This window comes from Mobula birostris, chromosome 2, assembly GCF_030028105.1.
Source record: "Mobula birostris isolate sMobBir1 chromosome 2, sMobBir1.hap1, whole genome shotgun sequence".
In the NCBI taxonomy this organism is placed as follows: Eukaryota; Metazoa; Chordata; class Chondrichthyes; order Myliobatiformes; family Myliobatidae; genus Mobula; species Mobula birostris.
The window spans coordinates 4825769-4853692 of NC_092371.1; the positions used below are offsets into that span (position 1 = coordinate 4825769).

The 27924-nt window shown below is 52.2% G+C and overlaps 1 protein-coding gene across 1 annotated transcript; it reads right to left on the bottom strand.

Moving 5' to 3' along the window:
* Nucleotides 1–1930: 1930 nt before the first annotated feature.
* Nucleotides 1931–27159, bottom strand: LOC140211550 (AN1-type zinc finger protein 6-like). The gene is made up of 6 exons (XM_072281383.1): nt 26829–27159; nt 13096–13258; nt 8947–9073; nt 5747–5808; nt 4236–4352; nt 1931–2849 (listed from the first exon to the last, which is right to left on the bottom strand). Exons 2-6 carry the CDS (start codon nt 13244–13246, stop codon nt 2701–2703), a joined length of 606 nt encoding a protein of 201 aa, XP_072137484.1. The 5' UTR covers nt 13247–13258; nt 26829–27159; the 3' UTR covers nt 1931–2700.
* Between the last annotated feature and the right edge of the window lie 765 nt (nt 27160–27924).

A 27924-nucleotide genomic window follows, 5' to 3' on the forward strand; every position in this document is an offset into this window, starting at 1 on the left:
CTTTCCCTATAGACCAGGTCCTCAAGTCCTGGCAACACCCTTGTAAATTTTCTTTGTACTCTTTTGATCTTCCATCTGTCCTGCAGAGCGATGACTGGAGCCGTGCACAACACTCTGAATTAGACCTGACCAATGTCTTGTACAATTTCAACATGACATCCTTAATTCCTGTACTCAATACTTTGATTTATGAAGGCCAAAGTACCAAAAGCTCTCTTTATGGTCCTACCTACCTGGGAAGCCACTTAAAGGGAAAGTGAGCTGGTTGTTTTGCAACAGAGGTACGGTACAAGGCATAAATCGAACAAATATACAGTGCAAGAGAGGAAGAATAAGGGGTCATGGGCCATTCAGGAATCTAACAGCAGAGGGGTAGACTGAGTTTTCAGCTTCCTGCACCGTCTCCCTCATGGTAATACAGTTGCAAGAAAAAGTCTGTGAATCCTTCACAATTATCTGGTTTTCTGCATTAATTACTCATGAAGTGTGGTCTGACCTTCATCTTCAATAAAAAACAAACACTATCTTCCTAAACTAATAACACACAAACAATTGTACTACTTTTCATCACATCGTTTAAACAATCACCGTCTAGGTTCAAAAAAGTATGTGACCCTCTGGGGTAATGTCCTCTACAAAAGCTATCTGGAGTCAGGTGTTCCAATCAATGGGATGAGATTGGAGGTGGGGGCTGTGGAGGAGCCTGGCTCTACAAAAAAGACACACAGTCAGAAATCTCTTGAACTCGCTATCTGTTCACGTGTCCACTATAAGAAACACACTGAACATAAATGGTGCTCGTGGAAGGACACCACTGTTCTCCAAAAAAAATATATATTGTTGCAGGTCTCAAGTTTGCAAAAAAGGACCCAAGGATGTTGCACAACACTTCTGGGACAATATTCTGTGGAGAGATAAGACAGAAGTTGAATTTTTTTGCAGAAATGCACCTGCTATGTTTGGAGGAACAAGGGCATTGCACACCGACAGCGAAACTGCACGGTGGAAGGAGCATCATGGTTTGGGGCTGTTCTGCTTGCAATCGTTGAGGGAACAATGAATTCAAAATTGCAGCAAGACATTTACAGGAGAATGTCAGGGTAACAGTCAGTCACCTGAAACTTAATAGAAGTTGAATGTTGCAACAAGACAATGATCCAAAACACAAGAGTAAATCAACAACAGAATGGGTTAAAAAGAAGAAAATTCATGTTTTTGAGTGTCCAAGTCAGAGTCCAAACCCTAACCCAATTGAGGTGCTGTGGCATGGCCTGAAGAGGGCTGTTCATACAAGGTATCCCAGAAACATTGCTGAACTGAAACAGTTTTGTGTGGAGGAATGGTCTAAAATTCCTCGTCATTGAGCAAGTCTGATCAGCAGCTACAGGAAACATTTGGCAGAGGTTATTGTTGCTAAAGAAGGTTCTACCAGTTATTAAATATAAGGGTTCACATACTTTTTCCTACCTGGACTGTGAATGATTAAACAATGAAGACATGAGAAGTATAATTGTTTGTGTGTTGTTAGTTTCGGCAGATTGTGTTTGCCTTACATGAAGTCAGACCGCATTTTATGAGCAATTAATGCAGAAAACCAGGCAATTGCAGAGGGATTCACAAACTTCTTCTTGCAACTGTATGTACTGGACGGTGAGGGTGCGTAGTGACGAACACCACCTTCTTGAAGAGGAGGATTTCCTCATTGTTGCAAAGATGTGTATAATTTATGTGGAATTATGCTTCCCTTGTGAATGTTGCCCATCTCGTGCTGCTGTAAGGGAGCTTTCCCTTGCACCTGTGCGGACGTGGACTTGAGCAGGCGACAGCAGTACCTGACCTCTGGTCCCTACCCCCCTCCCCCAGCTCTGTTACTCAGAAGAACCCCACCCCCCAACATTGCCCCAAAACAGAACACCTCTCAGACCAAAAATAAATCAACTGCAGCTTTATTTTCTTTGAATATTGCTGTGCCAAAGTCTTTTAGTGAAGGAGCAACGAAGTGATGCCCGACCCCAGCAGTAGCACGGTTCAAACAAAACACCAGATGTGTGATTCGGTTATATATAGATATATATATATTTCTTTAAAAAAACTATTCTGGGTGACTACAATTCTGGGCTGGGTCGAAGTGGGGGGGGGGGGAAAGTCAAGTTCCATCTCTTGGGATTTTGCGTCACCCCTCTCCCTCCCTTCTTGACCAGGATGGGGGCCAGGGTCTGTTGGGATTGAACGTGTGCTGGCAGTCAGAGAGCTGCCCAACTGGCCAAATCCACTGGTAGAAGGGAGGGGTATATTGGATGAGGGGTATAGAGGGGGGAAGGCAGAGAGGGGGAGGGGGGAGAGGATTTAAGAGAGGAGAGAGAGAGAGACGGACGAGGGGAGTGATCAACTAGAGGGGAGAGGGACACAGAGACCTCTCCACTACCCCACACCCCGATCCCACCCCCACATGGGAAGGGGACAGAACAGTCCTGGCCCCTTCCGCTAATGCAAAAGCAACTCTGATTCCAACCCGTCCTGACTGAATGCACAGGAAGTTGGGTTCACGCCCCTCCCAACGCTCCCACCCCTGAGGAATAGAAAGATTCTGTCCGTTAAGCTACAGGGAAAAGAAAACTCTGAATCAAACGAAAAGGAAAGACCAGGAAGCATCAACGGTTCGGTCAGACATGCAGACTCAGGATTTATTCCGAGGCCTCGTTAAATTTTTTGCAACTTCTCCCCGACCACCATGGGATTTTCCTTCCGGATCTTCTCGGCTGCATCCGCTTTGTAGTCGAAGTGACAGTCATGCATGTCGGAATATCTGTGCACCGAGCAGTACAGGTTTCCACACCGACACTCGAAGCCTGCAATCCCAGGCAGGGTGGCAAAGTCAGACTGGGTGTCCCATCCCCTCGACCCCTCCCATTCTTACTCCAATCGAGGGCCAGCCAAGTCATTTCCTCATCCCGACCCAGCCGAACCTCTCACCCCAATACAACTCCTTCCAGACTCCTTCTGTGTCCTAAAACCTCCAGCCCTTTCTGCTCTTGTCCTATACCCCCCGCACACATCCCAAAACCACTCTCCATCACAAATCCCACTCCTCTCCTCCTCCCAAATCTTCCCCCACCCCACCCCCATCTTAACAAGGACCAGTCAAGTCACCATAAACAAACCCCTCCTTCCGCAACCACTCCCCACTCCCCACCCCACCTGCCTCATCCAAAGACAACCCCTCCAAAATACTTGCAATCCCTTCCCAACCCCCAGGACAAGCAAATTTACTCCTACTCCTCCTAACCCAAGCCAAACTCACCTCTCCCTTCTCCCTCCAACTCCCCTTACCCTTCTCCAGCTCCCTCCCTTTCCATTCTAACTCCACCCAAATCCAGGGCAGGCAAGTTCATTTCCACCTCCTACCCTAACAACACCCTTCCCCAAACCCAAGCCAACCCAACCCATCCCATCCCATCCCATTCCAACCCAACCCATCCCATCCAAACCTGAAGCTCCTCAAAATATGTCTGCCCTTCCCAACCCCACTCAGGCCCAGTAACTCCCACCCCTCCTGCCTCAACCCCATCCTTCCCAACCTGTCCCTTCCAACTCCTTATCGCTCTCCCTCCTTTTCCATTCCAACCCCTTCCTAATCCAGTTCAAGCAAAGCCACGCCCACCTCTCCTGCCACTGACCCTCCCCAAAACCCTCTGTATCACCCACTCCCATTGTTTGAACCGACCTAACCCCTCCCCGTCACATCCCAACCCCCCTCCCCAACCCATCCCATGTCAACAAATCCCAGTCTGTTCCATCCCCTTCCTGCCCAATCCAGGTCAACCCTTCCCCATTCACCCCTCCAGAGGGAATGGAGTTGGGACGGCATCAGGAGAGTTCGGACAGCTCAGCCTGAGCCAGGATGGTTCCTTTGAAAGCTGTTCCCTCCTCCCATGGTTGGGGGGGGTGGGCGCAAATAGCCATCACGAACCACAAGTGTCCCCTTCCACTGTCGCAACTGAGAAATACATTGGCTCTACCTTCACAGTCTCTGGGTTTGAATCCCAGAACTCCCTCCTGTCAGCCCCCCACCCCCCAAAGGCACCGTGGCAGCCCTTTCCTGACTTGGACTACAGTGGTTCAAGATATGCAGCTCCCTCACTGGGGGGGGGGGGGGGGTCATAAGTGCTGCAATGCCCCCTCTGGTCAATCAGCCCTCCCCCAATCCCACCCCACCATTCCCCCTCCCAGCTCACCCGTCAATCCCACTTTCTTCTTGCAAAGGAAGCAACGATTCCGTTTCTTGTTCTTCTCCGGTGACTTTTCTGGATCTTCCTGGGATCCATGCGGATCGTCCGCTGCCAACGACGACGCTAGAATGGGAGGCGGGAGAACTGGCTCAGTGGGGGGAGGGGGGATGCGGATGTCGACAAGGAGGTTGGGAAACTAATCCCGGGTGGGTCTATTGGGAACGGGACCCAGCAAAGGGCCAATGAGAGGTGAGGATTTGGCTCCAGTGGCGGGGGGAGGACAAGCACTGGCTCCAGTGGGGGGGGGGGAGCACTGACCCCAGTGGGGTGGGGTGGGGAACCAATGGGAAGTACAACAGCACAGGACACTCCTCATTGCGACGGGCGTACCACAACCGCTGTTCTCAGCCGCGGATCCTGCCGACAGCCTGCAGGACACCAGCAGCTGAGGGGAGGCGCAGAGATCACATGAACAAAGGTTAGAATCCCACCTCCTCCTCTTGACGGGCACACACAGTACTGTGGATGTGACATGCTGGGAAACGAGTCACCCTCGCCTCCACTCGCAACCCCCCTGCTGACCCCAGCCCTCACTGAGAGATCAAGGACCCATCCTCATTCCGACGGAGAGCCCTGATTTTTAAACACTGATCGCCAGCCTTGGCTCCTTCAGGTTGTCACAGTCAGTGGAGGTGGTGGAGGTGAGCTGCCCGGCAGAACCATTTCTACTGACAGGAGAAGGGGAAAAGGTGGGTTACTGGGGCCTTAAAACCAGTTGCTTCAGCAGATGGGGCTCATCTGGCATGGTTGGCAACTCATCCAGGAGAAGGAAAACTCTGACCTCAAACTGCTGCTGCCTTGTGCCTGTACCCACTCCTGGAGAAGGCTTTAGGAGGGAAAAATCCGGAGCTGGAGTCCCTAAGGCAGTCCTACGTTGAGTTCAACACTGACCGGCAACTCTTGCGACACCGCTGGTGCCAACCTGGACCAGTCTTTGCTGTTCCTTTGGGGTCACCAGCTGTGTGGCCAGGGAGAGCCTGCTGATTTGGGCAATAGATTGCTCTCCACATCGAGCTGCTCTGGCTTGTAGACAGCTGGGACACAACATCCGCGGTCAGCCCTGGCTGACGGAAGGCCTCAGGGTTCTCAGATCGTTCAAGATTCACCTCACGCCAAGCCATTCACTGACCTGTCCCAAGACTCAACCATTCAGTAAAGGTCTTGCTCAGCTATATTGACCTCCACTCAACATTAACCAATCAGCATAGCCCTTGCTCATCAGTCTTAGCCACCGCCCTCCCCTCACCCCCCCAACTCAAGGCCAGAAAATCAACCAAAGGTCTTGTTCAGTTATCTTGATATCCACTAAACATCAACCAATTAGCCATCTTGCTCACCCGTCTTGACCCTCCCACTCAAGGTCAACAAATCAGAAAGCCTCAAATGTCCAATGATCCGCCAGTCAAGGCACTCAAACCTCCCCTGGCCCAGACCGTTCCCTCATCCGCCATGCTTACCTTCCAACTTCTGTTCCATTGTCGTCTCTTTTGTTTCCGAAGTGTCCATCGGCACTGTTGGGCTGAGGGGTAGAAGCAGTAAAATAAGGGGTTACCTGGGGGAAAGCGGTGGGAATTCTGTCATTGGGGAGAAAGTCCCAGGCACAACCCTGGCAGTCCATAGATGCGAGGACCCCAAGGGCTGCTCCAAGGTACAGCTGCCAATCTGTTTGGTTGCCATGGATACAATGAGTGGAGATGAATCTGAGCAAGCTTGAGCTGTTGTACTTTGGGAGGTCAAATGTAAAGGGATAGTACACAGTGATGAAGGTAGAGCAGTGGATGCAATGTACATGGATTTCAGTAAGGCATTTGATAAGATTTCCCACGCAGGGCTCATTCAGAAAGTAAGGAGGCATAGGATCCAAGGAGACTTTGCTTTGTGGATCCAGAATTGGCTTGCTCACAGAAGGCAAAAGATGGCTGTGGATTGTTCATATTCTGCATGGAGGTCGGTGATCAGAGGTGTTCCGCAGGGATCTGCTCTGGGACCCCTCCTCTTTGTGATTTTTATAAATGACCTGGATGAGGAAGTGGAAGGGTGGGTTAGTTAGTTTGCTGGTGACACAAAGGTTGGGGGTGTCAAAGGCACTCAGAGCTTACAGCGGGACATTGATAAGATGCACAATTGGGCTGAGAAGTAGCAGATGACGTTCAACCCAGGTTAAGTGTGAGGTAGTTCATTTTGGTAGGTCAAATCTGAAGACAGAATATAATATTAATGGTCAGACTCTTGGCAGTGTGGAAGAGCAGCGAGACCATAGGACACTCAAAGCTGCTGTGCACGTTGACAGTGTTGTTAAGAAGGCGTATGGTGTGTTGGCATCCATCAGCTGTGGGATTGAGTTCAAGAGCCGAGAGGTAATGTTACAGCTATACAAGGCCTTGATCAGACCCCATGTGGAGTACTGTGCTCAGTTCTATTCGCCTCACTACAGGAAGGATGTGGAAACCATAGAAAGGGTGCAGAGGAGATTGACAAGGATGTTGCCTGGATTGGGGAGCATGCCTTATGAGAATAGGTTGAGTGAACTCGGCCTTTTCTCCTTGGAGCAGCGGAGGATGAGAGGTGACCTGATAGAGGTGTATAAGATGATGAGAGGCATTGATCGTGTGGATAGTCAGAGGCTTTTTCCCAGGGCTGAAATGACTAACATGACAGAGCATAGTTTTAAGGTGCTTGGAAGCAGGTACAAGGGGCATGTCGGAGCCAGGTTTTTCACACACAGAGTGGTGGATGTGTGGAATGCACTGCCAGGACAGTGGTAGAGGCGGATACAATAGGGTCTTTTAGGAGACTCTTAGATAGGTACAAGGAGCTTAGAAAAATAGAGGGCTGAGGGGTAGGGAAATTCTCAACATGGTCGGCACAACATTGTGGGCTGAAGGGCCCGTAATGTGCTTTGATTCTATGATTTAATGGTGGGACCCTTCACAGCATTGACGTTCAGAGGAAACTTGGAGTCCAAGTCTACAGCTCCCTTTAAAGCAGCTACACAGGTCGACAGGGTGGTAAAGAAGCGGACACACGTGCTTTTACTAGTCGGGGCACTGAGCTCACTGAGAATCAGGAAGTTATACTGCAGCTTTATGCTCAGGCCACATCTGGAGTGTTGCATCCAGTTCTGGTCTCCCCATTATAGGAAGATGTGGAGGCTTTGGAGAGGGTACAGTAAAGGTTAACCGGGATTAGAGGGCAAGAGCTATAGGGAGAAGCTGGACAAACTTGGGTTGTTTTCTCCGCAGTGCCAGAGGTTTAGTGTAGACCTGTTAAGAGATTATGAGAGGCATAGACAGCTGAGGTCTAAATATCTAATGCTAGAGGGCGAGCATTTAAGGCGAGAGGGGGAAAGTTCAAAGGAGATTTGGGGGGGGGTTTCTACAGAGAGTGGTGGGTGTCTGGAATGCGCTGGGGTTGGTGGTGGAGGCAGATACGATAGAGACATTTTAGAGGATCTTAGGCAGATACAAGGATGTGCAGGGAATAAAAGGCCATGAACCAAGTGCAGGCAGAAGGGATTTAGGTGTCATTATCTTAATTAGTTCAGGACAGACATGGTGGGCTGAGGGCCTGTTCCCATGATGCAGCAGGTTCTGATGTTTACCCCTGCCCAATCACAGTGGCAGCTTTTGTTCTGGATTAGAGTCAGGAGAGATGGGACATTGGGAGTAATTTTGCACCCCTGTATTGAAGGAAGGATGTGATGGCATTAAAGGGAATCCAGAGGAGGTTCACACAGATAATCCTGGGAACAAAAGGGATAATGTATTAGGAGTGTTTGATGTTCCTGGGCCTGTGATTGATGGAGTTCTGGATTGGGAGTGTTTGATGTTCCTGGGCCTGAACTCGATGGAGTTCTGGGGGATAAAGGGGGGACCTCATTGAAACTTACTGTTCTGTTTTGTTCTGTGGGTTTTCTGGTAAAAAATTGTGCATAAGTTATGCTTTTCTTGTGAATGTTGTGTATCTGACACAAGTACACGTATGCACAGAGGAATGACGAGATCAGATGTAGGAACAGGAGGCTAATGGTCCCGGGAGACCCAGGAAAAATGAGATGGGGTGGGAAGTGCAGGGAGAACAAGGGGAAGTTGTGAGTCTTGTGGAATAAGAAGGATGTACTCTCCCTCATAAGCTTGCCGATGTTCCCTGAAATAGACGGCAGGGCAGTGTAGTGGTCAGTGTCACAATTCTACAGCCCAGCAACCCGGGTCAGTTCCTGCCGCTCTCTGGGAAGAGTTTGTACATTTTCCCCAAGATTACGTGGGGTTTCCGGCCCTCCAGTTTCCTCGCATAGTCCAAAGTCGTACGAGTTGGTACGGTAATTGGTCACCTGGGAGTAACTGGGCCAGAAAAGCCGTTTACCGTCCTGTATTTCTGAATAAATAATACACCAGTCAGTCCCTGGATAACGACTTCCACCACTGCTTATGTATGGGTGAAGAAGACATAGGTGTGGAATCAGGCCATTGGCCCTATCGAGTCTGTGCCAGCATTTCATCATGGCTGACTTATTATCCCTTTCAACCCCATTCTCCTGCCTTCTCCCCATAACATTTGACACCCTTGGCAACATAATACTGAAGGTCTGTTTCTGCTCCATTATAATTGATTTCATTGAAATCCCCATTGCCGTCCCCCCGAGCATCTTGACACCCACCTGCTGCTGTCCGAGGCAGCTGCCATGGCTGGGGCCGTGGAAGACACCACTGTAGACGTGGAGCCCTGCTGGGAGGATTCGGTGCTCTGCACCAGCGCAGGATCTGACGATGGGTTACTGGCTGTGCCTGTAAGTTGCAGAATGCAAAAGGTTAAAAGCAGCTCATCTCCTCCCCTCCCCCACATTTGCGCCAAGGCAGAGGGGATCTCTTTGCCCGCTGTGGTGTTTCCAATGTCAACCGTCACACCGCAGTGAAGCCCTTCAACCATCGGGCGGGGCTGCAGAGCAGGCTGCCCCATGTCCCGATGGATCCACCGAACGGGGGTAAAAATCCAATAACTACACAGGAGGTGGGGAAGAGATGGGTGGAGTGGGGAGGGAAAAGATTGGAAAGTCCCCTCGACGCTGTGGCGGTGCAGAGTGGGAAAGATGGCGAGGTCTCCTCAATGCCTTGACACAGGTTCGATAGATCAGTGATCTCTTCCATTACAAAATTCATTGTCACTCCATTCCATCCCACTCAAACTCCAACAAGATCCATCCTGAATGCAAGGTGCCTCCCACCCCCGCATACCCATTAAATATCAAAACGGGGGTCCACCATCGTACAATCGCAGGCTCAACTCTTCCCTCCTCCCAATCCCCAACTTCAGTAACCTACTGCCCCCACTGATTGAGGACCACTTTTCCTCACCCTTACAGACTCCTAACCCCCACTGATCTTTGAGGAAGAGGGTTCCAGACTTGAGTAGTGATTTGCACCATCTCCTTTTTAAAGGGGCCACCCTTTTGCTTCTAAACAGCGACCACCACCCCCATCAGTTCTAGATTCTCCCAGCTCTCAGCTTCTTAAGCTCCAAGGAAAAACCTTTCCAACCTCTCTCCAGTTCAGTATCACAAATTCCGGCAAAACACTTGTAAGTCTTTTCTGTACTGTTCTCACTTTATAACATCTTGCCAATATCAAGGCGACAAAACTGAAACGAATACCCAATATCTGTTCTCAGCAGTGTCTGGTACAGCCGCAACTTGGGTTCCCAAATGCTCGGCTCAGTGCGCTGACTGATTAATGGCAGTGTGTCAAACAGCATCTTCACCATCCTGTCTACCTGTGACTCTACCATGGGGCAGCACTGTGGCATAGTGGTTAGCACAATGCTTTACAGTACCGGCGACCTGGGTTCGACTCCCGCTACAGCCTGTAAGTTCTCCCTGTGACCGCGTGGCTTCCTCTGGGGGCTCTGCTTTCCTCCCACAGTCTCAGGGCGTACCGACTGGTAGGTTAGTTGGTCGTTGTAAATTGTCCCGTGATCAGGCTCGGGTTAAATCACGGGTGGCAAGGGCTGGAAGGGCCTATTATATGCTGTATCTCAATCAATAAATAAATGCACCTGTAAGCCAGACCCTCTGTTTTACAACACTCCCCAGAGCCCTGCTGTTCACCGTGAAACTCTTACTGGGATCCGAGTTCCCAACATGCAACACCTCACACTGATCTGAATTAAACTCCACTTGCCGTACCTCAGCCCACTTACCCAGATGATCTAGGTCCCTCTGTAACTCCTGATGACCATCTCCTCTGTCCACAACAACACCGGTTATAATGTCATCTGCAAACTCGCTAACCACACCTTGTACATTCTCATCTGAATCGTCGATAAATAGCAATAGGCCCAGAACAGGGCTAAGGGGAACATCAACAGTGATGGGTCTCCAGTCTACAGAACAATCGTTCACCATTTCCCTCTGCTTTCTAGAACCAAAACAACAGCACATCCAATTCGAATCCCAAATCCCATGTGATCCAAGCTTCCAGAGCAGCCTACCAGTGGTTTGAGTCCATTATTAAGGATGAGATGTTTGGGTTACTTGAGACACACAATAAAGTAGGTTGTAGTCTGCATGGTTTCCTTAGGGGAATATCTTGCCTGACATAGCCGTTGGAACTCTTTGAGGAAACAGCAGGCAGGGTAGACAAAGGAGAGTCAGTGAATGTTTACTAGGATCTTAAGAAAGCTTCTGACGAGGTGCCACTCATGAGGCTGCTGGTAAGATAAGACCCCATGGTATTACAGGAAAGATGCTAGCACGGTAGAGCATTGGCTGACGGGCAGGAGGCAAAGAAGGAGGATAAAGGGAGCCTTTTCTAACAGGTCAAAGGGTCTCGGCCCGGCCTGAAACGTCGACTGTACCTCTTCCTGTAGATGCTGCCTGGCCTGTTGCGTTCACCAGCAATTTTTATGTGTGTTGCCTGAAATTCCAGCATCTGCAGATTTCCTCGTGTTGGAGCCTTTTCTAGTTGGCTGCCAGTGACTAGTGGTGTTGGGACGGCTTCTTTTCACGCTATATGTCAAATGACTTGGATGGAATTTTTGGCTTTGTGGCCAAGTTTGCAAATGATACAAAGATAGGTGAAGAGACAGGTGGTGTTGACGAATCGGGGAGTCTGCGTAAGGACTTGTGAGGAAGTGGCAAATGGAATATAGTGTTGGGAAGTGCACAGACAAGCACAGGTAGAAGGAATAAAGGTCTAGACTATTTTCTAAATGGAGAGAAGATTCAAAAGATCAGAGATGCAAAGGGACTTGGGAATCCCTAAAGATTAATTTGCAGGTTGAGTCAATGGTAAGGAAGGCAAATACAATGTTAGCATTTATTTTAAGAGGACTAGAATATGAAAGCAAGGATGTAACACTGAGGCTCTACAAGGCATTGATCAGACCACATGAAATATTGTGAGCAGTTCTGAGCCCCTTAGCCAAGAAAGAATGAATTGGTATTGGAGAGGGTCCAGAGGAGGTTTACAAGAAAGATTCTGAGAATGAAAGGGTTGACATATGAGGAGCATTTGATGGCTCTGAGTCTGTAACTCATTGGAGTTTAGAAGAATGAGGGGGAATCTCATTGAGACTTACTGAATATTGAAAGGCACTGATAAGAGTGGACGTGGAGAGGATGTTTCCTAAAGCGGGAGAGTCTCAGATCAAAGGTCACAGCCTCAGAATAGAAGGACGTCCCTTTAAAACAGAAATGAGATGGGATTTATTTAGCCAGAGGGTGGTGAATACGTAGAATGCATTGCCACAAATGGCTGTGGAGGCAACATCATTGAATGTATTTAAAACAGAAGTTGGTAGGTCCTTGATTGATACAAGAGAATGCATGAGAATGGGGCAGAGAAGGAAACGGTGGAGCTGAATGGCCTAATTCTGCTCTTATGTTTTATGATCTTATGTGGAACCCTGTCAAAATCCATATACTGTAGATCACGTCTAGTGCCTCACCTTTATCGACTCCCTTAGTCACATCAACCAAAACCTGTACAATTCTCCCTCAAATTCTTCTGGGTTTTAATACGGTCACCTCTCGATCTTCCAAATTCCAATTAATTCTATCCCAAACAACAGGAATTCTGCAGATGCTGGAAATTCAAGCAACACACATCAAAGTTGCTGGTGAACGCAGCAGGCCAGGCAGCATCTCTAGGAAGAGGTACAGTCGACGTTTCAGGCCGAGACCCTTCGTCAGGACTATCTATCCCAGACTGCTTAACCTCTGTATCGTATCATCAGCAATCCTTCAAATCCTTGTCCCAAGTCCCCACTAAACCCCAGCGAATACAAACCCACCCCTTCAAGAGATCGGGCCAGTGAAGTTTCTCTGAACTGCTGCTGACACATTAAGTGAGCTGACTGACACTGTGTACTGAAGACTAACCATTCATCTTATCTACATTTTATAAACCCCTCAGCCTCCTCTGCTCCAGACAAAACAGTCCCCAGCCTGTCCAGCCTCTCCTTATAACCCAAGCCATCCAGTCCCAGTGTTATCTTCATGACTCATTACTGCCCCCTCTCCATCTTCATGAAATCCTTCCTACAGCTGGGCAAGTGTACACTCCCCGTGTAGTCTCACTGATGTCTTGTAAAGCTGTAACATGACCTCCCGACTCCTGTACTCAGTGCTGTCATCCGGTGACGGACAGAGTTTCGAATTCACGCTTCACCGGCGTGGTCTACCTGTGTCTCTACCTTCAAGCATTCATGTACCTGTACCTGTACCCTGCTGGGTCTCTCTCTTCCACAGCAGAAACCATGGCCTTGCCATTTATGAACGAGGAGATGGAGGGAGGGAAGGGAGATGCCGTACCCGATGGACTGATTCTCTCACTGTTGTTCTGTTTCTGTAGAAATTCCTTGTAGCAGACGGAGCACATTCCATTTGTGCGGGGGTTTCCGTAGAAACCACAGCCTGTCGGACATAACATAGGCACTTGCGTCTGGTTAGTCTCCTGAGCCATTGCTCACTGTTCCTGGAGACAGAAGGAGAGAGAGAGAGAGAGAGAGAGGGAGAGAGCAGGAATGAGACATCGGGTCCAGACAGTATCCCAGGTCTCTGTGTGATCTCACATCAGCCCCTCGAGCCACTAGTCCTGTCTCCACTCACGGGACGTTCTCAATCCATCGCCGAGACCGGAGTCCTGAAGCACAATGGGAAAGACAGACCTCATCCCCCCGGAGCACAGCAAGATCCAAAGTACTCAGCACTGGACACCTGCCTCGGATCTTGCCCGGCTGGCAGGGCTTGGCTTATGTCCATCTCATGTACCAAGATGTAGCGAAAGGCTTCTGTCATCAGTCAGATCGTTCTGTACACAAGTACACCCAGCTGGTACAAAAGGAAAACAGAGTGCGGAATAGAGTGTTACAGTTACAGGGAGAGTGCAGTGTAGGCAGACAAATAAAGTGCAGGGGCCAGAAGGTAGACTGACAAATCAAAACTTAATCTGTTAACATATGAGAGGTCTGTACGAGAGTGTGTTAACATGCGAGAGGTCTGTACAGGAGTCTGTTAACCCACAAGAGGTCTGTACAAGGGTCTGTTAACACGCGAGAGGTCTGTATGAGTCTGTTAACACGCGAGAGGTCTGTACGAGTCTGTTAACACGCGAGAGGTCTGTACGAGTCTGTTAACACGCGAGAGGTCTGTACGAGAGTGTGTTAACACGCAAGAGGTCTGTACAGGAGTCTGTTAACCCACGAGAGGTCTGTACGAGTCTGTTAACACACGAGAGGTCTGTATGGGAGTCTGTTAACATACGAGAGGTCTGTACGGGAGTCTGTTAACATATGAGAGGTCTGTACGAGAGTCTGTTAACACACGAGAGGTCTGTACGAGTCTGTTAACACACGAGAGGTCTGTATCAGAGTCTGTTAACATGCGAGAGGTCTGTACGAGAGTCTGTTAACACACGAGAGGTCTGTACGAGAGTCTGTTAACATACCAGAGGTCTGTACGAGAGTCTGTTAACACGCGAGAGGTCTGTACGAGAGTCTGTTAACACACGAGAGGTCTGTACGAGAGTCTGTTAACATACCAGAGGTCTGTACGAGTCTGTTAACACACGAGAGGTCTGTATGAGTCTGTTAATACACGAGAGGTCTGTACAAGAGTCTGTAGCACATGAGAGGTCTGTATGAGAGTCTGTTAACACACGAGAGGTCTGTACAAGGGTCTGTTAACACACGAGAGGTCTGTACGAGTCTGTTAACACACGAGAGGTCTGTACGAGAGTCTGTTAACATACCAGAGGTCTGTACAGGAGTCTGTTAACACACGAGAGTCCGTTAACATATGAGAGGTCTGTACAAGGGTCTGTTAACACACGAGAGGTCTGTACAAGGGTCTGTTAACGCACGAGAGGTCTGTACGAGTCTGTTAACACACGAGAGGTCTGTACAGGAGTCTGTTAACACACGAGAGTCCATTAACATATGAGAGGTCTGTACAAGGGTCTGTTAACACACGAGAGGTCTGTACGAGTCTGTTAACACACGAGAGGTCTGTACGAGAGTCTGTTAACACACGGGAGGTCTGTACAAGGGTCTGTTAACACACGAGAGGTCTGTACAAGGGTCTGTTAACACACGAGAGGTCTGTACGAGTCTGTTAACACACGAGAGGTCTGTACGAGTCTGTTAACACACGAGAGGTCTGTACGAGAGTCTGTAGCACACGAGAGAGAGGTCTGTACGAGTCTGTTAACATACCAGAGGTCTGTACGAGAGTCTGTTAACACACGAGAGGTCTGTACGAGAGTCTGTTAACATACCAGAGGTCTGTACGAGAGTCTGTTAACACACGAGAGTCCATTAACATATGAGAGGTCTGTACAAGGGTCTGTTAACACACGAGAGGTCTGTACGAGTCTGTTAACACACGAGAGGTCTGTACAAGGGTCTGTTAACACACGAGAGGTCTGTACGAGAGTCTGTAGCACATGAGAGGTCTGTACGAGAGTCTGTTAACACACGAGAGTCCATTAACACACGAGAGGTCTGTACAAGGGTCTGTTAACACACGAGAGGTCTGTACGAGTCTGTTAACACACGAGAGGTCTGTACGAGAGTCTGTTAACATACCAGAGGTCTGTACAGGAGTCTGTTAACACACGAGAGTCCGTTAACATATGAGAGGTCTGTACAAGGGTCTGTTAACGCACGAGAGGTCTGTACGAGTCTGTTAACACACGAGAGGTCTGTACAGGAGTCTGTTAACACACGAGAGTCCATTAACATATGAGAGGTCTGTACAAGGGTCTGTTAACACACGAGAGGTCTGTACGAGTCTGTTAACACACGAGAGGTCTGTACGAGAGTCTGTTAACACACGGGAGGTCTGTACGAGAGTCTGTTAACACACGGGAGGTCTGTATGAGAGTCTGTTAACACACGAGAGGTCTGTACAGGAGTCTGTTAACACACGAGAGTCCGTTAACATATGAGAGGTCTGTACGAGAGTCCGTTAACATATGAGAGGTCTGTACGAGAGTCTGTTAACATACCAGAGGTCTATACGAGAGTCTGTTAACACACGAGAGGTCTGTATGAGTCTGTTAATACACGAGAGGTCTGTACGAGAGTCTGTTAACACACGAGAGTCCGTTAACACACGAGAGGTCTGTACAAGGGTCTGTTAACACACGAGAGGTCTGTACGAGTCTGTTAACACACGAGAGGTCTGTACGAGTCTGTTAACATACCAGAGGTCTGTACGAGAGTCTGTTAACACACGAGAGGTCTGTACGAGAGTCTGTTAACATACCAGGGGTCTGTACGAGAGTCTGTTAACACACAAGAGTCCATTAACATATGAGAGGTCTGTACAAGGGTCTGTTAACACACGAGAGGTCTGTACGAGTCTGTTAACACACGAGAGGTCTGTACAAGGGTCTGTTAACAGTGGGATAGAAGCTGCCCTCAAACTTCTACATCTTCTACCTGATGGGAGGGGACAGAGAAGAGAGAACATCCGGGGTGGGTGTGGTCTTTGATCCAGTCAGATTCTTCCCCCAGTGGGAAGTGTAGACAGAGTGAATGGAGAGGAGGCTGGTTTGTGTGATGGACTGGGCTACTTCCTGTAGTTTTTTTTTGCAGCCCTGGGCTGGGACCGAGATGGTCATCATCCATAGACAGTGGAACAAGAGAGCTCAGCGTCTCTCCTGAACCAGCGCCTGAAAGTGGTCCATGCAAACCTAATCACCAGCCGCATTGAAGCCCAACATTTTAAACGAGACTCTTGGGATTATGGCTTCACTGGGGCACCAGTGTTTATTGCCTACCCGAAGAGGGCCGAGGTGAGCTATCCTCGAACTACCATAGTTCACGTGGGGAAGGTGCTCCTGTGGTGCTGTCAGGGACTTCCAGGATTTAGACCCCACCATGACAAAGCTACAGTCTATGTATTTCCCAGACGGGATGGCGGACTATGAGGGGGTGGGAACAATAACTATCCAGTGTTTTTGTCCACTAAACCTAGTCCTTCGTATAATAAAACGTAAATGTTGCTCCTGAAGGTTGTCGCACCCGGAGCAGGGAGGGAGGGGAGGAATGGGGATAAACTCCCACTACCTAGTAAATGTTGCTCCTGAAGGTTGTCGCACCCGGAGCAGGGAGGGAGGGGAGGAATGGGGATAAACTCCCACTACCTAGTAAATGTTTTTTCTGAAGGTTGTCGCACCCGGAGCAGGGAGGGAGGGGAGGAATGGGGATAAACTCCCACTACCTAGTAAATGTTTTTTCTGAAGGTTGTCGCACCCGGAGCAGGGAGGGAGGGGAGGAATGGGGATAAACTCCCACTACCTAGTAAATGTTTTTTCTGAAGGTTGTCACACCCGGAGCAGGGAGGGAGGGGAGGAATGGGGATAAACTCCCACTACCTAGTAAATGTTTTTTCTGAAGGTTGTCACACCTGGGGCAGGGGTGGGGGGCAGTAATGGGGATAAACTCCCACTATCTATTAATGTTCCCAATGGCGTCCACCTCAAGTAGCCTCTGACAACCAAGTCCAGCCCCTGGCCTTCACGTGTGGCTTAGCTACTCAGCCCGGCAGAACCATTTCTACCGACAGGAGAAGAGGCAATGACAGATTAGTGGCGACTTAAAACCAGCTGCTTCAGACAGATATGGCTTGTCAGCCATGACAGCTCATTCTAGGTGAAGGAGATCTCTGATCTCAAACCTCGGCTGCCTTGCGGCTAAACCCTTGCACGGGGAAGGCTTCAGGAGTAAACCCCCAAGGGAGAAATCCGGAGCTGGATTCTCTAAGGTAGTCCTACGTTGAGCTCAATACCAAGTGGCAACTCCTGGTACCAAACTATATTGGTCTCTGCCGTTCCCTTGGATTCTTCAGCTGCGTGGAGAGTGGGGCGGGGGGCTTGCTATGTGGGCAACAGCTTGCTCTCCGTATCGTACTGCCCTGTATCACAAAGACAGCTGAGACACAGCCTCCATGGTCAACCTGAGCAACAAAGGGCCTCAAAAAAGTAAATGTCCTTCGGTGAGGAACTCTGGAATCGGTTTGTTATTGTCACGTACTGGGATACAGGGAAAAGCTTGTCTTGCATACTGTTCATACAGATCAGATCACTACACAGTGCATTGAGGTAGAACAAGGTAAACAATAACAGAATGCAGAATAAAGTATAACAGCTACAGAGAAAGTGCAGTGCAGGCTGACAACAAGGTGAAAATCGTAACGAGGTAGATTGTGAGGTCAAAAGTCCGGCTTATCGTACCAGGGGAACATGCAATACTCCTGTAAACAGCAGGGTAGAAGCCTACACATAACTCCATTGTTGGCAGTAGAGGGCATGTGTTTAAGGTGAGGGGGCAAAGTTCAAAGGAGATCTGCAGGGCAAGTTTTTTTATTAATACACACAGAATGTCAAGTCCTTCCCACCACTGAGCACATCTACACAGAGCATTGTTGCAGGAAAGCAGAACCCCACCATCCAGGCCATGCTCTGTTCTCACTGCTGCCATCGGGAAGGAGGTACAGGAGTCTCAGGACCCACACCACCAGGTTCAGGAACAGTTATTACCCCTCAACCATCAGGAAGGAGGTACAGGAGTCTCAGGACCCACACCACCAGGTTCAGGAACAGTTATTACCCCTCAACCATCAGGAAGGAGGTACAGGAGTCTCAGGACCCACAGCACCAGGTTCAGGAACAGTTATTACCCCTCAACCATCAGGAAAGGGGTACAGGAGTCTCAGGACCCACACCACCAGGTTCAGGAACAGTTATTACCCCTCAACCATCAGGAAGGAGGTACAGGAGTCTCAGGTCCCACACCACCAGGTTCAGGAACAGTTATTACCCCTCAACCATCAGGAAGGAGGTACAGGAGTCTCAGGACCCACAGCACCAGGTTCAGGAACAGTTATTACCCCTCAACCATCAGGAAGGAGGTACAGGAGTCTCAGGACCCACACCACCAGGTTCAGGAACAGTTATTACCCCTCAACCATCAGGAAGGAGGTACAGGAGTCTCAGGACCCACACCACCAGGTTCAGGAACAGTTATTACCCCTCAACCATCAGGAAGGAGGTACAGGAGTCTCAGGACCCACACCACCAGGTTCAGGAACAGTTATTACCCCTCAACCATCAGGAAAGGGGTACAGGAGTCTCAGGACCCACAGCACCAGGTTCAGGAACAGTTATTACCCCTCAACCATCAGGAAGGAGGTACAGGAGTCTCAGGACCCACAGCACCAGGTTCAGGAACAGTTATTACCCCTCAACCATCAGGAAGGAGGTACAGGAGTCTCAGGACCCACACCACCAGGTTCAGGAACAGTTATTACCCCTCAACCATCAGGAAAGGGGTACAGGAGTCTCAGGACCCACAGCACCAGGTTCAGGAACAGTTATTACCCCTCAACCATCAGGAAGGAGGTACAGGAGTCTCAGGACCCACAGCACCAGGTTCAGGAACAGTTATTACCCCTGAACCATCAGGAAGGAGGTACAGGAGTCTCAGGACCCACACCACCAGGTTCAGGAACAGTTATTACCCCTCAACCATCAGGAAGGAGGTACAGGAGTCTCAGGACCCACACCACCAGGTTCAGGAACAGTTACTACCCCTCAACCATCAGGAAGGAGGTACAGGAGTCTCAGGACCCACACCACCAGGTTCAGGAACAGTTACTACCCCTCAACCATCAGGAAAGGGGTACAGGAGTCTCAGGACCCACACCACCAGGTTCAGGAACAGTTATTACCCCTCAACCATCAGGAAGGAGGTACAGGAGTCTCAGGACCCACAGCACCAGGTTCAGGAACAGTTATTACCCCTCAACCATCAGGAAGGAGGTACAGGAGTCTCAGGACCCACACCACCAGGTTCAGGAACAGTTATTACCCCTCAACCATCAGGAAGGAGGTACAGGAGTCTCAGGACCCACACCACCAGGTTCAGGAACAGTTATTACCCCTCAACCATCAGGAAAGGGGTACAGGAGTCTCAGGACCCACACCACCAGGTTCAGGAACAGTTATTACCCCTCAACCATCAGGCTCTTGAACCAGAGGTGATCACTTCACTCGCCCCACAACCTAAGGACTCTTTACCATGTTATTTTTTTTCTCTCTCTCGTATTTTCAGTCTGTTGTTCTTTACACATTGTTTGTCTGTCCTGTCTTTCATGGATCCTACTGTTTCTTGTGTTTACAGTGTATGCCCGCAAGAAAAAAATCTCAGGGTTGTATATGGTAAAATGTATGTACTTTGATAATAAACTTACTTTGAACTTTGATTGTGTCGCCAGAAGGGAAGAGTTTAGTTAGTTCAACACGACGTCACGGGATGAGGGCCCTGTCCCTCAGCTATACCGTACTGTTCTGTGTCCGTGAGGCAAATTTAAAAGTAAATGTCTGTGCTGTTTTGTAGGTGGTGCCCGCTGCAGCCACAGTGTAATGGCGGTGTGGGGGGGGGGGGGGTCAATTTTGCAGCTTACTTCGACATCGTCATACAGCGCAGAAACAGGCCCTTCAGCCCATTGAGTTCATGATAACAGCAAGCACACATTTATACCGATCTGTTTCATTCCCAGGTCCCGGCCAGATTCCACCTGTCACCCACATGCCAGGGGGTGGGGATTAACCCAGCGATCCCACACCTCACTGGGAAGTGGGAGAGAACCAGGACAACTGAAGGAAACCCACACACTCACAGTGAGAGTGCACAATCTCTGCACACACACACAGGGACACTGTATGGTGTGATAGTGCAGAGGAGGGGAAGAGGAGGTATTTTTCCTCGGAAACGAAACCCTCACTGTCTAGAGGCACCTGCTTTGTGGAAATCCTTCTCTAGGTCCCGAATAATTTTAAACACTTCAGTCATGACCCTGTTAACTTCCTCCCCCTCTGCAGGGTAAACTGCAACATCGCATCCCAGGCACCAACTTCCAGGTGAATCTCCTTCACAGTGTAATCACAACCCAACTCGAGTGTGGAGACCAAAACCACACCCAGGAGCCCCTGCAGAGCACGGTGGGACACAGACTGTTCCATCGGGCACACAGCTTTCCACACCAAAGGCAGGAGGCTGCTCCAAACAGCCACAACATTATCCAACGCCCCTGCCACAGGTCAAAGCACTCCACTTGGGCAGCCTGTGATTGGTGCATTCGGGCAACCAATCACCTACAGCCCCCATCACAGGCAGGACACAATTGGAGGAAGGAAAGATTCCCGAGCCCCCATCCCTGCTAGGCCCAAGGAATGGTTCCAGTGGGAAGCGTTTCCGGGGAGAGGGTGGACTTGGCCCCAGGCTGATCTCTCCGAGTGGTCAGAGCCAATGGTAGGATTCACCCTTTCCCTCCATGGCAATCCCTCTGCCTTCATAACATCACTCCGGAGAGGAAGAGTGTGGGATGGGTGGGTGGGTGGGTGGGTGGGTGGGTGGGTGGGGGGGGGGATGTAAAGCTGTCAGAAATCACAGTGGGATGTAGCAGGAAAGGGATCCCAGTAGTGAGGTGTTCGTGGGGGCAAATCCCACCCCGTTGAGAAGAGGCCTAATCAGGCAGGAATCCATGAACATTCAGGGATCCTGGTGGGGAATGGGGGACGTTTTATTCGGGCATACAGAGCAGAACCGGGTGCTCTGCCCAGTGATCCCCCAATTTAACCCTGGCCTAACCACAGGGCACCTTACAATCAACCCACCAACTTGGGACTGTGGGAGGAAACTGGAGCACCCGGAGGAAACCCACGCGGTCATGGGAAGGGCATGCAAACTCCTTACAGGCAGAGCTGGAATCGAACTCTGAACTCCGAGTGGTAACAGCATCTCACTAAGCACTGTGGCACCAGAGGAAATGCTGGGAGGGTGGGGAAACTGATCAGGGGTTATGGCGGGTTTGCCAAGCAGTTTCCTAGAGTTTAATTGGGGGCGGGGGGTGAAGGACGTAAAATATGAATCTCAAGGTAGTATATGGTGACATATCATTACTTTGATAACACATTTACTTTGAAAAATAAGGAAAAATACTTTTTTAAAAATTAGAAAAACACATTTAGAAAAATATCTGATGATTCAGCTGGGATCTGGAGGGGTTAACAAGAGATAGGGTAAGGGTAAGGCAAATCACTCAGCCTCCCAGAGCTGGAATCCCCCAGTCCCAGGATGGGATCCCTCCTGTTGCTCCATCCCTTTTCTCGCACCTCCACACACCGTGGTCAGGGTGTGCGGGGAGGACGGGACCCACCTCAACCCCTCAGAATCACCACCCACTACACCCCTTCAGAGTCATGCAGGTGCCGAGGGGCCCTTCAGCCTGAAGGTGTCGTACTAACCCTTCTGGTGGTGATCCAGGATTCCTCTCGTGCAGCCACCGAACCAGACGACGGGGGCAAGGCCACTCAGCCCCTCTGGCCCAGCCCTGGACCTCAAACCCGTAGTCACTGGCAACTCTCTCACTCGCACAGGCTGCTACGATGCAGGCTTCTCCCTCCAACTCTTCAGAGCAGGGGATGACAGCAAAGTGGGGAGGCGTGGGGCAGCGCGGACTGGCATGGCAGGCTGAACTGTTATTGGTTGATCTTGATGGGGAAGGCTACAGGCTGGTCACCATGCTGCAGGTGGGCACTAGGACCCAGGGGAGTGGGTGAAGGCGCTCTCACTGGGGCGAAGGCAATGGCATCACAGGCAGCTTGCGAGACGTGGATTCATCGGCCTTTGGGGCTGGGGGTGGGGGGCAGTACTGTGAGGGGCTGTGGGAAAGCAGGTGGTCTCACAACTCCACCCCTGATGACAAGCAGTGATCAACCATTGACTTCACAAAACAAGGCAGGAGCTAGTCACAATCCAGGGTGGGTAAGGGGAAAGAGGGACATCACTCTCCCCTTGCTATCTCAGTCTGGCCCGCTGCCTCTCCATCACCCTCACCCTCCCCTCACTCACTCCTTCCCTCTGGCCCTCCCCCTCCCACGGGCCTGCCCAATCTCCCATCCACTCTCTACTCTCCCTCTCTGTCCCCCCACTCCCTCCATACTCCTCACTCTCCCCTCCCCATTCCCCTCACACTCCCTCCACACCCTCTGCTCCCCTCTACCCTCTGTACCACCCACTCTCCCTCCATTCCCTCCCTCTGTTCCTCTCCACTCCTCCATTTGCTTCATGCTCGTGAAGACCTGCCATGGAGGGAGGGTGGAAGGGACAATGGGAGAGGGGCAGCAAGAGATGGAATGGAATGGTCGGGATGGGTGAACAGAGGGCTGCGGTTAGAGGGAAGGGCAGGACCAGAGGGGGTAGAGAGGAGGAGGGAAATGGGGTGGAACGTGGAGGGTGGAACAAGAGGCTGCTGGGAATGGTGGGAGAGGATGAAGGGGGGGACAAGACTGGACTGGTGGGAGGGGGGTGAGATGGGAACAGGGGGGATGAAACTGGAACAGAGCTTGGGAATGAGCTGGGGGCAAGAGGGGAATGGAGGGATGGAATGAGGGGGAGAGGGTAAATGCTGGAAGGCAATGGGGCAGAGAGGGTATGGAAGGAGGGAGGGAGTGGGCGCGAGAGAGTAATGGAGGAGTGGAACAGAGGGAAGGGATGGGAGGGCAATAGAGCAAGGGGGATAGGGAGATGGAGGGAGGGAGCAGGGGCAAGGTTGTGATGGAGGGAGGGAGTGGGGGACAGGGGAAAGGAGCGGGCGCGAGGGGGTGAAGGAGAGAGGGAGTGGGCGAGGGGGATGGACAGAGGGAGGGAGCAGGGAAGGTGGGAGGGAGCGGGGGGTGACGGAGGGAGGCAGCAGGCGAGGGGGGACGGAGGGAGGGGGTTCAGGGGTGACAGGGAGAGGGAGCGGGCGACAGAGGGAGGGAGCGGCGGGTGGTGGAAGGAGGGAGCAGGTGAGGGGGGGACGGGGAGAGGGGGCAGGCGAGGGGGACGGAGGGAGGGGGCTGGGGGGTGATGGAGGGAGGGAGCAGGCGAGGGGGGACAGAGGGAGGGAGCAGGCGAGGGGTGACAGAGGGAGGGTGCTGGGGGGTGACAGAGGGAGGGGGCTGGGGGGTGACAGAGGGAGGGGGCTGGGGGGGTGACAGAGGGAGGGAGCGGGCGTGAGTGGGCGACGGAGGAAGGGAGCGGGGGGTGATGGAGGGAGGGAGCAGGCAAGGGGTGACGGAGGGAGGTGGCTGGGGGGTGATGGAGGGAGGGAGCTGGGGGGTGTTGGAGGGAGGGAGCTGGGGGGGTGACGGAGGGAGGGGGCTGGGGGGTGACGGAGGGAGGGGGCAGGTGAGGGGTGACAGAGGGAGGGGGCAGGTGAGGGGTGACAGAGGGAGGGGGCTGGGGGGATGACGGAGGGAGGTGGCTGGGGGGTGACGGAGGGAGGTGGCAGGTGAGGGGGCTGGGGGGTGACAGAGGGAGGGGGCAGGTGAGGGGTGACGGAGGGAGGTGGCTGGGGGGGTGACAGAGGGAGGTGGCTGGGGGGGTGACGGAGGGAGGTGGCTGGGGGGTGATGGAGGGAGGTGGCAGGTGAGCGGTGACAGAGGGAGGGGGCTGGGGGGTGACAGAGGGAGGGGGCTGGGGGGTGACAGAGGGAGGGGGCAGGTGAGGGGTGACGGAGGGAGGTGGCTGGGGGGGTGACGGAGGGAGGTGGCTGGGGGGGTGATGGAGGGAGGGGGCTGGGGGGTGACAGAGGGAGGGGGCTGGGGGGGTGACAGAGGGAGGGGGCTGGGGGGTGACAGAGGGAGGGAGCGGGCATGAGTGGGCAACGGAGGAAGGGAGCGGGGGGTGATGGAGGGAGGGAGCAGGCAAGGGGTGACGGAGGGAGGTGGCTGGGGGGTGACGGAGGGAGGGGGCAGGTGAGGGGTGACAGAGGGAGGGGGCTGGGGGGTGACGGAGGGAGGGGGCAGGTGAGGGGTGACGGAGGGAGGGGGCTGGGGGGTGATGGAGGGAGGGGGCAGGTGAGGGGTGACGGAGGGAGGGGGCTGGGGGGGTGACAGAGGGAGGGGGCAGGTGAGGGGTGACGGAGGGAGGGGGCTGGGGGGTGACAGAGGGAGGGGGCAGGTGAGGGGTGACGGAGGGAGGGGGCAGGTGAGGGGTGACGGAGGGAGGGGGCTGGGGGGTGACAGAGGGAGGGGGCAGGTGAGGGGTGACAGAGGGAGGGGGCTGGGGGGTGACGGAGGGAGGGGGCAGGTGAGGGGTGACAGAGGGAGGGAGCTGGGGGGTGTTGGAGGGAGGGAGCTGGGGGGTGACGGAGGGAGGGGGCAGGTGAGGGGTGACGGAGGGAGGGGGCAGGTGAGGGGTGACAGAGGGAGGGGGCTGGGGGGTGACGGAGGGAGGGGGCAGGTGAGGGGTGACAGAGGGAGGGAGCTGGGGGGTGTTGGAGGGAGGGGGCAGGTGAGGGGTGACAGAGGGAGGGGGCTGGGGGGTGACAGAGGGAGGGGGCAGGTGAGGGGTGACGGAGGGAGGGAGCAGGTGAGGGGTGACAGAGGGAGGGGGCAGGTGAGGGGTGACGGAGGGAGGGAGCAGGTGAGGGGTGACAGAGGGAGGGGGCAGGTGAGGGGTGACGGAGGGAGGGAGCAGGTGAGGGGTGACGGAGGGAGGGGGCAGGTGAGGGGTGACGGAGGGAGGGGGCAGGTGAGGGGTGACGGAGGGAGGGGGCAGGTGAGGGGTGACGGAGGGAGGGAGCAGGTGAGGGGTGACAGAGGGAGGGGGCAGGTGAGGGGTGACGGAGGGAGGGAGCAGGTGAGGGGTGACAGAGGGAGGGGGCAGGTGAGGGGTGACGGAGGGAGGGAGCAGGTGAGGGGTGACAGAGGGAGGGGGCAGGTGAGGGGTGACGGAGGGAGGGAGCAGGTGAGGGGTGACGGAGGGAGGGGGCAGGTGAGGGGTGACGGAGGGAGGGGGCAGGTGAGGGGTGACGGAGGGAGGGGGCAGGTGAGGGGTGACGGAGGGAGGGAGCAGGTGAGGGGTGACAGAGGGAGGGGGCAGGTGAGGGGTGACAGAGGGAGGGGGCAGGTGAGGGGTGACGGAGGGAGGGAGCAGGTGAGGGGTGACAGAGGGAGGGGGCAGGTGAGGGGTGACAGAGGGAGGGGGCAGGAGCGAGAGGAGATGGAGGGAGCGGGCGAGGGGGGACGGAGGACGGAGTGAGGGAGCGGGGAATGAGGAATATTAGAGTTGGTCATTGGGGAACAAAGGTCGGGCGAGACTGTCAGGGTCTCCGCTGATTGATCTCCACGCAACCGAGCGCCCCAGTCCGAGCACAATGACCCCCCCCGTTCCGGTCAGGGTTCACTTCCGGTTGAGTGGGGCGGAAGTGAACAGCCGAGGCAGCCACTGACATCCAAGTGCGGCCTTAAAATAGGATGAGGGCTGGGTGTCAGTGAGCGGCCCAGGCGCAGCCAGGGGCTCGTCCAAGCCAGCGACCCGGCCCCTCAGCCACACCAGCCCGACCCCCCTCCTGCACTTCCGTGCGCCGACATAAGATGCTGAGTCAGCACAGCTCCGGAGCAGGGAAAGACACTCGGCTTTACAAAGAGCGGAGGGTCGGGGGGTCGGGGCGGCTCCACACAAAATGGATCTCCGAACCTTCTCAGCTCAGTTTACAAGTCAGGGACCTGACGCGCACTTTGAATCCGTAAATAAAACCAGCTTCCCTGCATGGTTAAACGAAAGTCCTCGCCTCGTCCTAGACAGAACATTTCGCCGAGTTCACAACAAAACAAAACTTTACATCATTTATTTAAAACACTCTATTGAAAAAGAGAATTTATCTCCGAGTAGCCAGTGTTGGTGGCGGCGAGAAGACCTTGATGTATATAAGAACAACTATTTAAATTTGTTTCATAATCAATGTTATTTAGAAACATGGTTGGGATATGTTTGTTGGCAACAAAGTGACATGTTTTGTATCAGCAGCGAAATGAGTGCCGTGTCTCCAATCCACGGTATTTCCTGGCAATTCCTACCCGGTTTAAAGCTCCAGCATCCCACATTCGGTGCGGGCCGCTCGCTGGCTGAAACCACCAATTGTGTGTGTGTGAGGGAGAGTCTTGGGAGGGTGGGGGGTGTGAAGGTACCCGTTAAATAGCAAATTACCTTATCTTCTTCTTTGAGTTCGGCTCGGAATAGATCCTGGTATGCACAAAGGTCTTCTTCAACAACACAAGACAGGGAAAAAAATCGGGGGAGGGGGTGGCAGAGAAGAGGAATTAAAGAGGGAAGAATGGGGGAGAATTAAAATGACAATGATGAAGGGGGGAAGACAGAGAGAAAGTGGGGCCAATGCAGGAAAGGAGGGGTGGGGAGGAAGCTGGTAGTTCACAAACCGACGCCAGTCCTGGGTCCCTTACACCTCCGTCTCTGCACTTACTGTCTCCTGAAACCGACTGAAGCCTCCCTGTTTTTTTTAGGCTTTGAAAAAAAATTGAACTGACGTGATAAGAGTTGGAAGGGCAGCGCCACCGCTAGACGCAGCCGGCCACTGCAGTGAAGGGGAGGTTGGAGAGGGTGCCGCGCCGTGCTTATGGTGACCCGCCACTGAGTCGAGTCCCGGGGGCAGTGGGGAGGTCGCCTCCCAGCCTACACCCTCACCCCAGCTCCACAGATCCGCTGAGTTCCCTCCAGCAACTTTTGTTTTTCCCTGGACTGGATCTGCCGGAGTTTAGGGGGTGGGGTTGAAGAAGGAATCTAGGATTCAAGGTGTGCCCAGTCAGAGTCAAAGTAGATAAATTATCAAAGTACGGTTCTGGCCCGAGATTCATTTTTCTCGCAGGCATTTACAGCAGAACAAAGAAATACAATGGAATCAATGAAAAACTACGCACAAAGACTTACAAACAACCAATGTGCGAAAGAAGGCTTCAGGAAGGGTTAGACGAAGGAGCACATACCAATCCTCATAGAGGAATCAGAAGTGGAGAGAGTGAGCAGCTTCAAGTTCCTCGGTGTCAAGATCTCTGAGGATCTAACCCGATCCCAACATATTGATGTAGTTATGAAGAAGGCAAAACAGCGGCTATTCTTTATTAGGAGTTTAAAGAGATTTGGCATGTCAACAAACACACTCAGAAACTTCTATAGTTGTACCATGGAGAGCATTCTGACAGGCTGCATCACTGTCTGGTATGGAGGGGCTACTACACAGGACCGAAAGAAGCTGCAGAAGGTTGTAAATCTAGTCAGTTCCATCTTG